The sequence below is a fragment of the Manis pentadactyla genome, chromosome 5 (assembly GCF_030020395.1).
Source record: "Manis pentadactyla isolate mManPen7 chromosome 5, mManPen7.hap1, whole genome shotgun sequence".
Classification (NCBI taxonomy): domain Eukaryota; kingdom Metazoa; phylum Chordata; class Mammalia; order Pholidota; family Manidae; genus Manis; species Manis pentadactyla.
The window spans coordinates 101532280-101545736 of NC_080023.1; the positions used below are offsets into that span (position 1 = coordinate 101532280).

At 34.9% G+C, this 13457-nt stretch overlaps 1 protein-coding gene and 1 long non-coding RNA gene across 5 annotated transcripts in view; one reads left to right on the forward strand and one right to left on the reverse strand.

Moving 5' to 3' along the window:
- Positions 1 to 13457, forward strand: part of LOC118924102 (uncharacterized) — a 257912-nt gene that overhangs the window by 13781 nt on the left and 230674 nt on the right. The window lies entirely within an intron of this gene.
- Positions 6491 to 13457, reverse strand: part of MYOZ2 (myozenin 2) — a 37326-nt gene continuing 30359 nt past the window's right edge. Inside the window, exons 5-6 of the mRNA XM_036908608.2 lie at positions 13111 to 13294; positions 6491 to 6919 (exon numbers count right to left, since the gene is read on the reverse strand). Coding sequence (XP_036764503.1) covers positions 6685 to 6919; positions 13111 to 13294 — 419 coding nt within the window. The 3' untranslated portion in view covers positions 6491 to 6684. The remainder of the gene's footprint in view (positions 6920 to 13110; positions 13295 to 13457) is intronic.

The window sequence follows — 13457 nt, forward strand, 5'->3', positions numbered from 1 at the left end:
TGCGCACACACATTAACATAATAGGAGTATAGTTGCATAACCAAAGCATACCTGTAATTACCAGCCATCTCCAGTGAAACCAAGAAAACCAGTTAGGCACCCTAGGCATTTGTGAAAACTTATCAATGATATGATGGTTATTATCTAACTGAATTTGAGTAGTTTGAGAAAAATCAGACAAATTAAAACAACCCATTCCTGGGCACTGTTCACATCCCATATGTTCTTTTAACAGTAAATAGTCTGTAGTTGTAAGATTTTGGAGCGCTACAATTTGCACTTCTCCTAATTCTTGGTTGAGTTCCAACAGTATAGATCCAGTCAAATTTGTTGTTTTACTGTATGCACAGGCCAGCTTAGATATCTCCTTCATTCCCATGGCAAGTCCAGGAGCTGGTGGGATGAGTGCATCTACAGCTGTAGCAGTGCGTGGATCTTTGTTGGGGTTTTTTGATGATCATCTTCTGGCATGAGTCTTCCCGAGAGTGCTGATGTTGGAAGTTCTCTTTCATATCGTTTCTTAGTTCATTTTCGGGGTAGCCAAATTAGGCTTTGATCCTCTGTATAACCACAAACAGACCCTTTGCCTACACTTTTATATGTCCTTTATATCATTGTGTAGAACTCATTAGAGGTCACCACATAGGAACTGCATTTTTCTTTTTTTAATCATTAATCTACACTTACATGACGAATACTTTGTTTACTAGGCTCTCCCCTATACCAGGTCCCCCCTATATACTCCTTTACAGTCACTGTCCATCAGCGTAGCAACCTGTTGTAGAATCACTACTTGTCTTCTCTGTGTTGTACAGCCCTCCCCTTTCTCCCACCCCGCTATGGATGCTAATCTTAATACCCCCCTACTTCTCCCCCTCTTATCCCTCCCTACCCACCCATCTAAAGCATTATTTTTAAGATAGATACTAATATTACCCTCATAATTCAGATACATTTATTCATTTAACAAACCTTTTTTTTAATTGTTGTTTACTATGTATGAAGCACAGAGGACCCAGCAGTTTATAAAAAAGGTGAAGTCCGTGGCCTCAGAAAGCATTCATTCTGGTGGGTGAGATAAACAATAAAGGAATAAATACATATATTATGTGTGGAGGCCATAGAAATGCTCCTTGCAGGTCTTCAACTGATAACCGAAGGCCCCCATTCTCCTGCACTCAGACCTCTGTGGCTGCATTCATACCAAGTGGCTTCCTCATTCTGCTCCTGACAGTTGACTGCCCGTGACCCTAACACCAAGGCAGGTGGCTTTCTCAAGGATCTCCAACAGGTGGCTTTGATTCAGGGACACCCAACAGCCTTGCCAAGTTATCCCTAGACTGTACGGCGGTATCAAACATGTCCATGCACTTTGATTGGAGGTCTCTTGACTCTCCCAGCCCTTCTTGACTCCTTCCAAATTTTCACTCATGTGGGCTTTTTTCTTAAAAAAAATTCTTGTTGGTTTAGCCCCATCTTATCATCTGCTTCTTAAAAGACCCAGAGTGACACAGTACATTAGGGAGTAACAAGTGCTATAAAGAAAAATAAAAGCACAATAAGGGCTTAGAAATGTGCTATCTTAAATAAGGATGGTCAGGGAAAGTCTCAGGTAGAGGTGGCATTCAAGCCACTGAAAGAGAAAACTGTGACTTACAGAATGAATTCTTTAGATTATATCTCTGATTTGTGGTAGGTCAGCAGATAGCTGGCACCTTCAAAACAACTACTTTTATATGTTATTTGTAAGTAAGTGATGATAATGAAAGGTAATGCATCAATTTGGGTTAACAACTCGTGTCAGACTATTGTAGATATGTAGAACAAAACTACATGCAGTTGACCTTGAACAACCCAGGTTTGAACTGTGTGGGCCCACTTATACATCAATTTTTTCCAACAAATATCTTGGAAAATGTTTTGGAGGTCTGTGACTTTGAAACATTTTCATTTCTCTTTATTTCAAGAATACAGTATGTAACACATATAACATACAAAATACATGTTATTTGACTGTTTAGGTTATTGGTAAGGCTTCTTTCTGGTCAACAGTAACCTCTTAGTAATTAAGTTTGGAGAGTCAAAGGTTATATGGGGATTTTTGACTGTGTGGGGGTTGGCACCTCTAAGCCCCGAGTTGTTCAAAGGTCAACTGTACTTCAAAAGAAGTGAGGAAAAGTCTCCAGAAACCATAGAATAGCCCAAATAGCTTCTGTACAGCCTACCTTGTATTTTCCTTTCAGGCTACTTCATTCTGGCATTTCCCCTCTCCCTGTTCTTTTATATTGATTTTGCTGGTGCTGCAGCTTCTGTACTAATTCTTCAATCAGCAGTTTTAAAATAGGATATCACATTGAATTTATCTTTCTTCCTTCTGACTTTTTCTAGTTCTATTTCCTGAAAAGTCTCCATCTCCTACACTGCCTAAATTGTCTCATGGAAATGTTTTTCAAAATATGCAATGCAGAATAAGAAGCACTTTCTTTTCTGTTTTGAACTACAATCTCTTAGAAGCAGCTCCCCCTCCCTTTGCCCATGTGTCGCAAATCTTCCTATTGAAATCACATTACATTGAGAAAGCAGGGAAAGTTTATATCCTGGGTTGAAATCTAGCTCTTCTATTTAAGGAATTCAAATAGGGACACACACTTTTATTTATCTAATAACATATCAACTTTAGGCATTGAAATTCTTATACGATGTTAATGTTTTTCTTTGCTCTGGAATGTTTAACTTTTATAAGCATTAAAATATTCTAAAAAGTCTTTGATATATTTGTGAGGTGCTTTGATCAGTCAGTTTAGAATGGATTCCCCTTGCTTGTTCTTTCGGCAAAAGCTGGCACTCTTCCACGATTCATAGAAAGTAAGGACCCTTCTTCCTACAGCATGTGGAGGTTGAAAGTATTTTTCATAAGAAGAAGGGCATTCAAAGCAACACTTTCCTAAGCTTAATGAAAAGCAGTTGTGGCTGAGAAACTGCAATGATGTCATATAAGTTTTATCTTGCATAAGAAGCAGAGTGAGGAAATTCCAGAATTAATAAGTCTGCTGGTACAGCTGTGCCCTGCACTACAAAGTTCAGGATGTTCTTTTCATACTCACGACTGGACATTTTGCTCCACATTAGCTTTTGCAAGAATAATTCATTCCCCACATTTCCAAGCTGCTAAAAACATTTATAAATGGGTCTATTTAGGAAATGTACAATTTTAAATGGGTACAATAATGATCATTTTGACCAAAAAATTATTGTCTGTATTTGCCTTCATTTTATAATAACCAGGAATTCAGTATTTTAATTATCAAGTCCTTTCAAATACTTAGTTAAGGAATGGAATATACTAACTTTGAGAAATAATTTAAGGGAGTGGTGAATTAAAAGCCAAGAGTGATCTTTTTAATGATAGCTTTAGTTATTCTGTAGAGAACAATTTGTAAGTTGGTTATCATGAAATTGGCCTAAACAAAATAGATATAATTCATGTCCTAGAAATCTGTAGAACAGTATAATGAAAATTGAGAGAGTTCTCTCTCAAGTTCTGAAAAGTAGAAAACATTTCCATTTAAAGGAATAGCTTGGTGTGTTATCACACTAGGTGATCTCTTTCAGCCTTATGGCTTATTAGTGTCATGCATTTATTTCTTGGTATTTTCTCTTCTTTTCCCTTTCTTTGTCCTTACAGGGGAAAGAAAAGGATCACATAGATCAAAAAGGTGGATGGACAGTCCTGAGCAGAAATGAGCACATTCAATCAGTACACTCTGTGTTTCTCTAATATCAAATTAAACATGCATGTTGCTTGTTTTGTTTAGTTCACTTTCAACATAGTCTGAAAGTTCAGCTTTCTCTGATCACGAGTACTTGAATGACTTTGAAGGGCGACTAAAATTACACAATTTTAGCTGTATTTGCTCCAAATTAAGATATGGAGTCTTTTATTATTTTGTCTAGACATAATAAAATAAGGCTGAATTTGATGCTGAAAGAGAAGTTATGAACCATGAGTTCTTAAAGCATGTATTTAGAGCCAGGCTCAAGTTCTTTCCCTTTTGAACTAGAATTAAGCTAATTGCCCTAGTTCTCTGAGGCTCAGTTTTCCTATATAAAATGGAGATTATTTATGATAACTTCCTCATGGGATAATTGTGAAAAATAAAATAATATTAAAAGTCTGTATTAAAGAACTTTTATAATGCAGTGAGCACAGAGTCTGGTCTTCAGTCATCCATCCCCAAATGTTATATTCATCCCTTTATTTTTTCTTTTAACTTTATCTCTCCTTTATTCCATTTTTCATGTATACAAATGTGAGTGGAGAAAAATGCCATACTCTTTCTGCTATTCTAAAAGTACTATCATATTTCTTCAGGCTTTGAATGATTTAGCTGCTTTTCAGGTCAGTGGAAAACCTACTCAGAATTCCTTTTGAATTCTCAATTGTGTAGCAACCAGAGTGTGAAATTTTGGCATTTCTAAAGGTGTCAGATAGCTGAGTTAGAATTAATTGACACTTCCAGTAAAGGAAGAAATATAATAGTAAACAGAGAGTTATTACATCATTTTCTACCCATTCAAAAAAAAAAAACCTTAGAACTCCCCCTTTTTGGATATATTGCTATGGTACTGGGGGTAGAGGTACAGTCCTATAGCTAACATATTTAATTGCTGGCCCGCACTTTTTGGTGGTTGACAGAATAGTGACACTAAGTATAGAGTTTGACTATTTGGAAATAGTGGAAGTCATGCATTAAAATTTCAATTTAATGAAAAACAGTAAACATTTCAAACTGCTAACAAAAACACTAAACCATGTCATCAAAATGCTTAATAGAATATGACTGATTTTCATTTTTTAAAAGATTAAAATGAATAAAAATGGTATGATGGGAACTTCATATCTAGAGTTTATCACAGATAACAATATTATTTTAATACACGTAAACACTAAAACATAAATAAAACTAAGATTATATGTATTTTAAATTGTATAAATTCCCTGCAATTTTTGTATTCTATAGATGCAATTCTTTGATATTGGTACTTTCTAGGGATTGCTCTTTTCATAAGAAATTTTTCAAAAATTTCTCTACTTACAAGTCTGGAGTATTATTAAAACAACCACCAATTTTAACACCACATTCACAGATTCTTTTGTAAATATGTAATGTTGCCATGTGGCCTTTCTTTACTATACACTCTCCTTCTCCCTATCTCCTAAACTTAATCTAGCACATAGTCCTCTAGGAATGAGATATTTCTTTTCTAGTGTAAACATTTTTCACAGAACACTTAAACGAATCGAAATGGGAAGAATTGATACTTATTTCTTACCAGCTCCATGTTATATACTTCCTCGATCATATTTTAAGACATATCTATAACTTTATATTAGAATCTTTCATACCAGTATATTCACATATCTTGATAGACATATGCCACTTTCAGATGCTTTTGTGCTTTTTTATTTCTTGGGGTTTTTTATGTGTGTTACGGCATATATTTCCTAGTACTTAAGGGTATTGAGAAAAATTTAAAGATTCAGCAAAGAAAGTTGCCAATTCAAATTATACACTCTTCCTTTCTCATACATATATGTGTGTATATATATATATATATATATATATATATATATATAAATAATTTATTTACATATGTATTAGTGTATATTTTATTACTCTTCTAAAAATGCATATATAAAGTTGACTTTAATCAACACACAGCTTTGGGACTTGTGGAACTTGAATTCCAAGTACATCTTGGTCATTAAAACTGTAATAGGATGACATTCTTGAATCATTGTCTCTCAGTCTCCTTCACTTCATAATAATGAATATAATAATTCAGTTGTACTCTGGAGAATGTTGAAAGGAAAGGAGCGACACACAGCAGCAATTCACCGGAGAATTCCGCTTTATTGGGGGAAGGTGCTGGGTTATATAGGAAGGGGCATGGGGTGATTGTGGTGTTACTTCTAGGGGGCTGGTGGCTATTGGCTAGGTGCTGGGAATGGGAGGGGGGAGAGAGGTGATAGGGCTTTAGGTGGTGCCGTCGGGAACTGAGGACCCAGAAGAGAAGCCGGAAGTTCGCCATCTTACTGGTGGGGGCCCTTCAAATGTCATCTAGAATAATTATCTAATGAGTCAAAGCATGTTGAAAAATACTAATGAAAAGACTTCTAGATATTTTATTTTATCATGGTCACCAGAATGGAAGAAAAGGAAACCCTTTTCTCCATCAATAATGTTTGTGCATTATCTTCCACAACTTTCATCCCTTAAATAACACTCTGAATGAGTGTAAATATTTGCACTTGTGTTTTGATTCTAGATTCTATTTGAAAAACTTACTCAGGAATATCTCATATTAAAGGAAATAAATCTGAAACCTTTTATTTTCAGTTATTCTTCTAGACTTTCTCAATGAAAAGGCCAGGTAGTTCAGACCAGGGGAAAACAAAATTATGAATAAAGACAAGTGAGTTAAAAAATTTTAAAACAAGATTTTGAATTGTTTATTAGTGTCTGTTCCGAGATTGAAATTAAATGCCATAAAAAGAAAATTGCTAAACTGCTATTAAATTATTGCTACTAATGAAGAGTGCAAGTGGCTTTGCCAGTAAATAGGATAATAAAACAGTAACATTTATGTTCAGTGGTTTTTGTGGCACATGTAACTTTATTTTCATAGGTCTTCTGATTCTGGTACAGTGGTTTCCTCTGTAGGCTCAGTTGTTATCACTATAGGAATATTCTCAGATATCCATCCCTTAGGAGTCCTATTAAAGGACCGTCTGCCAGAAAGAGGATTGGCAAAGACCATAAACCTAGGATCTGTTAGAAGTAGCAGCTCAAAATCTGGAACCTTGAATTTAACCATTTTTGATGCTTTTTCAAAACCTCCAAATGGGGTGGCAACTCTGTGGGAAATGGAAAGAAAAAGAATATATTAATTATTTTTCAGATTTATCTGCCAGAAAATAGTAAATATAATTCATAATATTTTGAGCATATTGTTATGTTATATTCTTAGTGTGGTTTTCAGTTGTTGACCTCTGAGGCAAACATTTCCATTTAAGGACTATGCTTTTATGGCAAAACAGATATTTGATAATAAACTGGTGAAAGGTCCCATTGTATGTACTTTTAGTTTTGGATTAAACTAATCTACTCCCTATACCCTGAGCTCATGGCAAGCAGTTCTTGCCTCTGTGCCTTTGCAAACAATGTTTCCCCAGCTTGAGATATTTCCTCCCAGCCTCCTCTCTACCTGGGTATGTCCTGTGGTATGGCCTTTAAATTCTAACTTCCCTCCAGCTTCCCAACCCACACTCCCTTCCTCAGCCAAATTCCTGTCACATCCATTGCTTTATGTCAGTCACTTGGTGCTTATGATACGGTACTTTGTATAGTCAATTTTTTTTTTCATAATATGGTTTGGTTTGGGTCATTGTGAATTATAAATTCTTTGAGGACAAGAAATATGTCTTTTAAATTGTCACTACTATTGTTATGCTCTCACACTCCACTCCACTTCAAAACCTCCAAATTCTTCTATTTGTCTTCTGAATGAAGTCCAACTCCTATCTTGGCATTCAAGGCCCCACATAATGTTCTAGCTTTGTTTGATTTAGCCATTAATTAATTTATTCATTTGGTGCCAGGCACATTTCTAAGTGCTGGGGATAAAGCAGTGAACAATGTAGTCAAAGTCTGAGCTTTTATCTGTAGTGAAGGAGACAAACAATAGAGAAACACAAACTGTAGACAACATCCAATAGTGATAAGAGCTATGCAGAAAATTAAAATAAGATGATATAATATGCCATAACTGAATGAATAGATAATCAGGAAAGACTTCTCTGTAGAACTGACGTTTACACTGCCATCTGAAGGTCAGAAGTTAGCCATGTACGACTGAAGCACAGCGTTTCAGGCAGAGGGAGGAGCTAATGCAACAATCCCAGGCAGAAATAATGTTGGTGTTAAAGGAAGTACTTTCAGGAAAAGAAAGAAGGCCTAGATGAATAGCAGAGAGGGATGGAAGAAGGAAGAGAAGACAGAGGCAGGTTGTGTAGGACTTCGTTCAAGTAAGAAATTTGAATTTCATTCTAAGCGTGAAGGGGAACCACAGGGGGAGTGATGTAATCTGATTACACTTTTATGAAGATCAGCCTGCATGCCCTGTGAACAGATTAGAAGAGGGCAAGAGTGGAAGGAGGGAAGATACTGTTGCAATTCAAGTGAGCCAGGATGGCAGCTTGAGTTTCAAGTGTTCCACGAAGATGGGGAAAGTGGGTTGTTTTAGGATGTGTTTTGGGGTATTAACAGGATTTGCTGTTAAAATGGATAAAATTTGCAAGGGAAGTATGGAAATCAAGGATTACTCCTAGGTTTAGAGATTTAGCAACTGCCTGGTGGGAGACAGTGAGGAAAGGGTTTGATATGTGGGTGGAAAAATGATCTGTACATGCCAGGGGAAAGGTCAGTCATGCCGGGTTATCCCTACCCTCTTTCGTGCACCCTTCGTTCCAGCTAAACTGACTGCACTGCTTGCTCATTTCCCTTACACTCTCTTCCCTGCCTTTGCTCGTTCTTTTTGCCCCAAAAAGTACTCTGACTTCTATTACTACATTTTAAAAATTTCCTTTAAATTAGATTCTAAGTATGTTATTTAAGTAACATACAACTTTCTTCTTAAAGCTTTCCCTGATCTCCCACAGCCAGAAGTAAGCTCTTTCTTCCCTAAATTTCCATGAACTCTATTTTTACCTCCCCTGCAACCCCATTTTCCATTTCTCATTATATGCATTGATATCTCTGCCTTCTTTCTTACCATACTGTACACCAAGAGGACTGAAATTCTCTCTTAAGAGAATTTTTATATTTGTAACTCATTGTATGGTATTGCTTGTACCTAGAAAATCCTCATAAACATTTGGACAATGCAACTGGCAAGACTATATAGATTCCCCAATATATGGAGCTTATTTTAAAGCCTGGAAGAGAATTGATTTTCTTCATAGTTCAATCACTCTCATCTTTCTTGAATATCTTGATTTCTGCGTGAGATAGTGAGGAACTATGGAGTCTGGTTTGATAAGGAGAAGGTGATTAGTGGACTTTGATAAATGGGATGGATGAAGCCTCATTGAAGTAAAGAGTAAACAAAAAGTAGATACAATGTGATAGAGAGTGGGATGCTGGAAGTTGAGATTTTTGAAAGTGACACAAGTTTCAGTAGTGACAAATTTTAAGAAAAGCCAAGAATGACTGAGGTGGGATTGAGAAAATGATCCTTAAAAGTGAGATAGTCAAGGACTTGAAAGGGTGGAGAGTTCAATGGACTGTACATGGATATTGAAGCCACCAAAAAGACTGGTGACAGCAATAGTGCTGGGGAGTAATAGCACTGGGGAGGAAGACATATAAAATCTGCTGTGAGGGCAGTGTTCACAGAGTGGATAAATGACCCCAGTAATGGCTGTAGCAGCTGTAACTGTGCCATATACCATAGAATCTCATGTCTTTTTGGCCCATAATTTTTTTGTTGCACTCTGGAGAGCAGTATGTTTTATTTTCTATTGCATCTGTTCTTAGGATGACTGACCTTATAGTATTTTTCCCAAGTTGCTGTGGAAGATATGGATAATAACAGATAATAACTTGATTGATGCAGTAACCACAGTCTGATACAGTATTTAGCAATCATATCAGTATATCATTTGTTGATTCATTTACTTATTATTTATTCATAGAACAAATTACTAATTACTTATTATGTCTAGACACTGCTATGTGGGGAATTCAAAGATGGAAAGATCATAGTAGATCTCACAGATAACAGTGAAACATGAGGTAAAAACAGCACATCCTGGAATAAGATAAGGAAGGATGTCCTGAATGCAGAGGAGTTTAGGGTAAAAAGCATTCTAGTCTGCCTGGTGGTTCAGGAAACATTTCTTAAGCTTAGAGCTTGGGGTCAGGACCACCCACATAATTTGTAGAGTGCAGTGCAAAATGAAAACTCAAGGCCCTTTGTTAAAAAAATAATGGTTAAGAATTTTAAGACAAAAATGGCAGAGCATTAAATCAAGCGTAAGCTCTTTAAAGCATGAGAGCCTCATGCAATCGCACAGGCTGCAAATCCATTCCTGGGATTTTAAGAATACTGTATATGGCTACTCACTGGATACCTGGAATTGAACACTTAAAGGAAGTGGAAGACTGGAATTGAACACTTAAAGATTTAGGCTGAATTTTGTCAATTAATCTTGTATTTTTTAATTGCAGAAATGAATTTTACTCATTTCTTTATTTTTTTCTAAATTAAAGCAAAGAAGAAATGTTCCCTGCCACAGAAATTTAATATTTGGGTTTGGCATTTAGTGCATTGCTTTTTCCTTTTTATCTGGCTCTTTTGTTTTTCCCTCCCAATTTGTGGGTCATTTTCTTCTCTTGTAAATGAAAACATTCTCTCCTGTTTCATCACCCATCTCCCACCTCCTACCACTGATCCAATGAAAGTTTGCTCTTTGAAAAGCAGTTTTCTTTTCTTTGGCATCATTGAGACTATATCCTGTTTGTTTGGATTTTCATTGCCCTTGGCACATAAAGTAAAGAAAGTCCATTAACAGAGATGTTTGGCATTCAAAGTGAGAGACTACTTGTAAGTTTTTTAAGATCTCTGAAAAATAGTTTCAAGTTTTAGTCAAAGTTAGTAAAGCAAAAATTTCCACTAAAATATATGGAATATTCTCTGAGAGATAACTGTGTATCTTTATAATTCTCGTAACATAAATTCTTCAAACACAGATCTGACTTAAAATGATTTTTACACTTTATCATCTACATAGTGAATAATAAGCCAATTTCACTCAGACTTACAATTAAGAAATGTTTCTTTTCTTGTTTATTTTGATTGGTCAGTAATAGGATTGTGTTTGTAAAAAATTAACTGGACTTATAATACACCCATAATAATTACCAACTTTTCTATAAGGTAAAGTATTACATAAAAAGGTTGCATAAAATGAAAACAGATACCTGCTATCATTGCTAAAAAAAAGGAAAGAAAATAAATTATTTTACTAAATAGAAAATATATGTTATATGCTTAAAAGTACTTAATCATACCATCATAGGATTTATTTTACAGAAGAGGAAATTAATACAGGGAGAGGTTAGGTGACATACTCAAAGTCATACAAGCTTTTTGAAGCAGAGCTGGAAACCTTTGCTCCTAGTTTACATTTCCTCACATAGGTTACAAGGATTTAATATAGTATTATTAATACAGTATTTAATAAAGTATTATTATATAGTAATTTAATATAACATATTATTAACACTGTTTATTTAATATATAAATATAATATTTTAAAATAGACTCAAACAGTACAAGAATACAAAGTTGTATTATATTATGAGCCATTTTGAAATTATTATTAGACTTGGAAGCTAATTCTCACTTCTGTTATCACTGCTGAATACTGTTAGACTGCATCTGATGCTTATATGCCTTATTAACAGTATCTAATAATTATGTATAATAATGTGGGGCTACCAAATAATATCATTTTACTCTTTGCAAGAACTGCAGGAATATTTGGAAACTGCTTATTTTCTTTCTGTTGTTCATATATTGAATTATTTAAGAAACAGAAGGGGAAATGACATTTATTATTACATTTTACTTTAAAAATGTATGTATGTAATAGTTGTTGAAGTTCTTTGTCTCTCTCTCTCTCACACACACACACACACAGAAACACACAATTTGTTATATTTACAAAAACCTTGATTTAACACAGGGAACTACATTTTGAATTGTGTTCATTGATAAATAGCATTCACTTGGTATTTACATAATCAATAAGCATTTCTTTATAACCAAACCAAATACACCAGTACGGTTGTAGAACTGGAAGCAAGCTGCTCAGCAGGCATGAGAGAGTGAAACTGCAAGGTACACCAGAAGTCACACAGCATCTCTAAAACACTAGCTCAAAAATAAACCTCAAGTATCCCATTATTTTCTATTTTTTCCTAGTTTAACTATTTATGATTTTCTGCACTATTACTTTAGAAATAAGTTCTATCATTGATTAGAATGGGCCCCCAGAGCCACTCCTCAGTTCCTCCTTAAATTGTATGGTTCACTTCATTTGTGCAATAGATGTAGTGCTAATACAAATAGTGTTACTAGTAATGCTAATAGTATTAGGTAGAATACTGATAAATGTATTAATAATAGTAGATTAATACTAATACTATTACTATAGTAGGGTGTGAAAACTAAGATTTTAATAGTACAATAATTTTCAAAGTACTAAAGAGGATCACTATTTAAACTCCACCTTTGTGATATTCTTCTGTATATCAGATTTACTTTTCATTAATTTTTAAATGAATAACCTATAAATTGGGTCTGCCTTTTGTGCATATGAGACAGCATAATAGGGATATTTTACTCTAAAATGAAAATAAAATGATCTAAGAATGGATTATGATGCAATTTAAAATATATCTAAAATCCCCACTGAAAGTATAAAATATGGATAACAGGACAGAATAAATGTCCATTGTGTAAACTGTAATGCAGATCTTATTTGGCAATATTTTTCATAGTATATGTTTGTTTTGGTTTGTACATGTGCTGGAGTCTTGGGCCATAAATCCATAAATTACCTTTAATCTGGTTTATCAAAGTGTAAACTGGAAACTGGGGCTACACAGTAATTCTCACTGTCCTATATGTGAATTCCAACTTTTGAAATTCTTGAATAGCATTGTCATTTGAACACATAAACTAATACCAGCCTTTCAATGAGACATTATTATTAAAATAACATTTTCAAATGTGAAAGATAATGTTATAACAGTAATAGTTTCTGGACCCCTTTTTTCAGTTTTATACTAAAAAAAGACCAAGGTTTGGTGTATTAGTAATATTGCAAAAATGAGACCTTGCCTAGGCTAAGGAGTGTGTATTGTTTTGATTCTATTTTTAAAAGAAAATTTTTTTCTATCACAGAATTCAGCTCTCTATACCATGATATAAAAACCTTCATATTACGTGCCAAAAGTGTCACCCAGGATAATGAATTACCTGTTAAAGCTCCTGTAGTCAGGCAGTTCTGCCTTTCCTTCAGGCTTGAAAAGTTTAGGGTATAAAGCCTCCAAAAGCTCTGGGTCACTGCTAATGGCCTGTTCCCAGGGCGACTGATAGTACTTAGGGACAGCTGTGGCGTTGAACCTCTCAGGAGGAATTTCCTTCAGTGGGCCAGAGTATCCTTTGGAAAAATATAAAAGTAAATACGGGGTGCCTGAGAGTTACTAAACTGTACCTAACATTTTACTATGTTTAGCTTTTCATGCAAGGGTGAATTTATGAAGAATACATTCTTCAGAATGATCTTTCAGAAAAGAGTAGTATGAAAGTGTTAGACTTCCTTT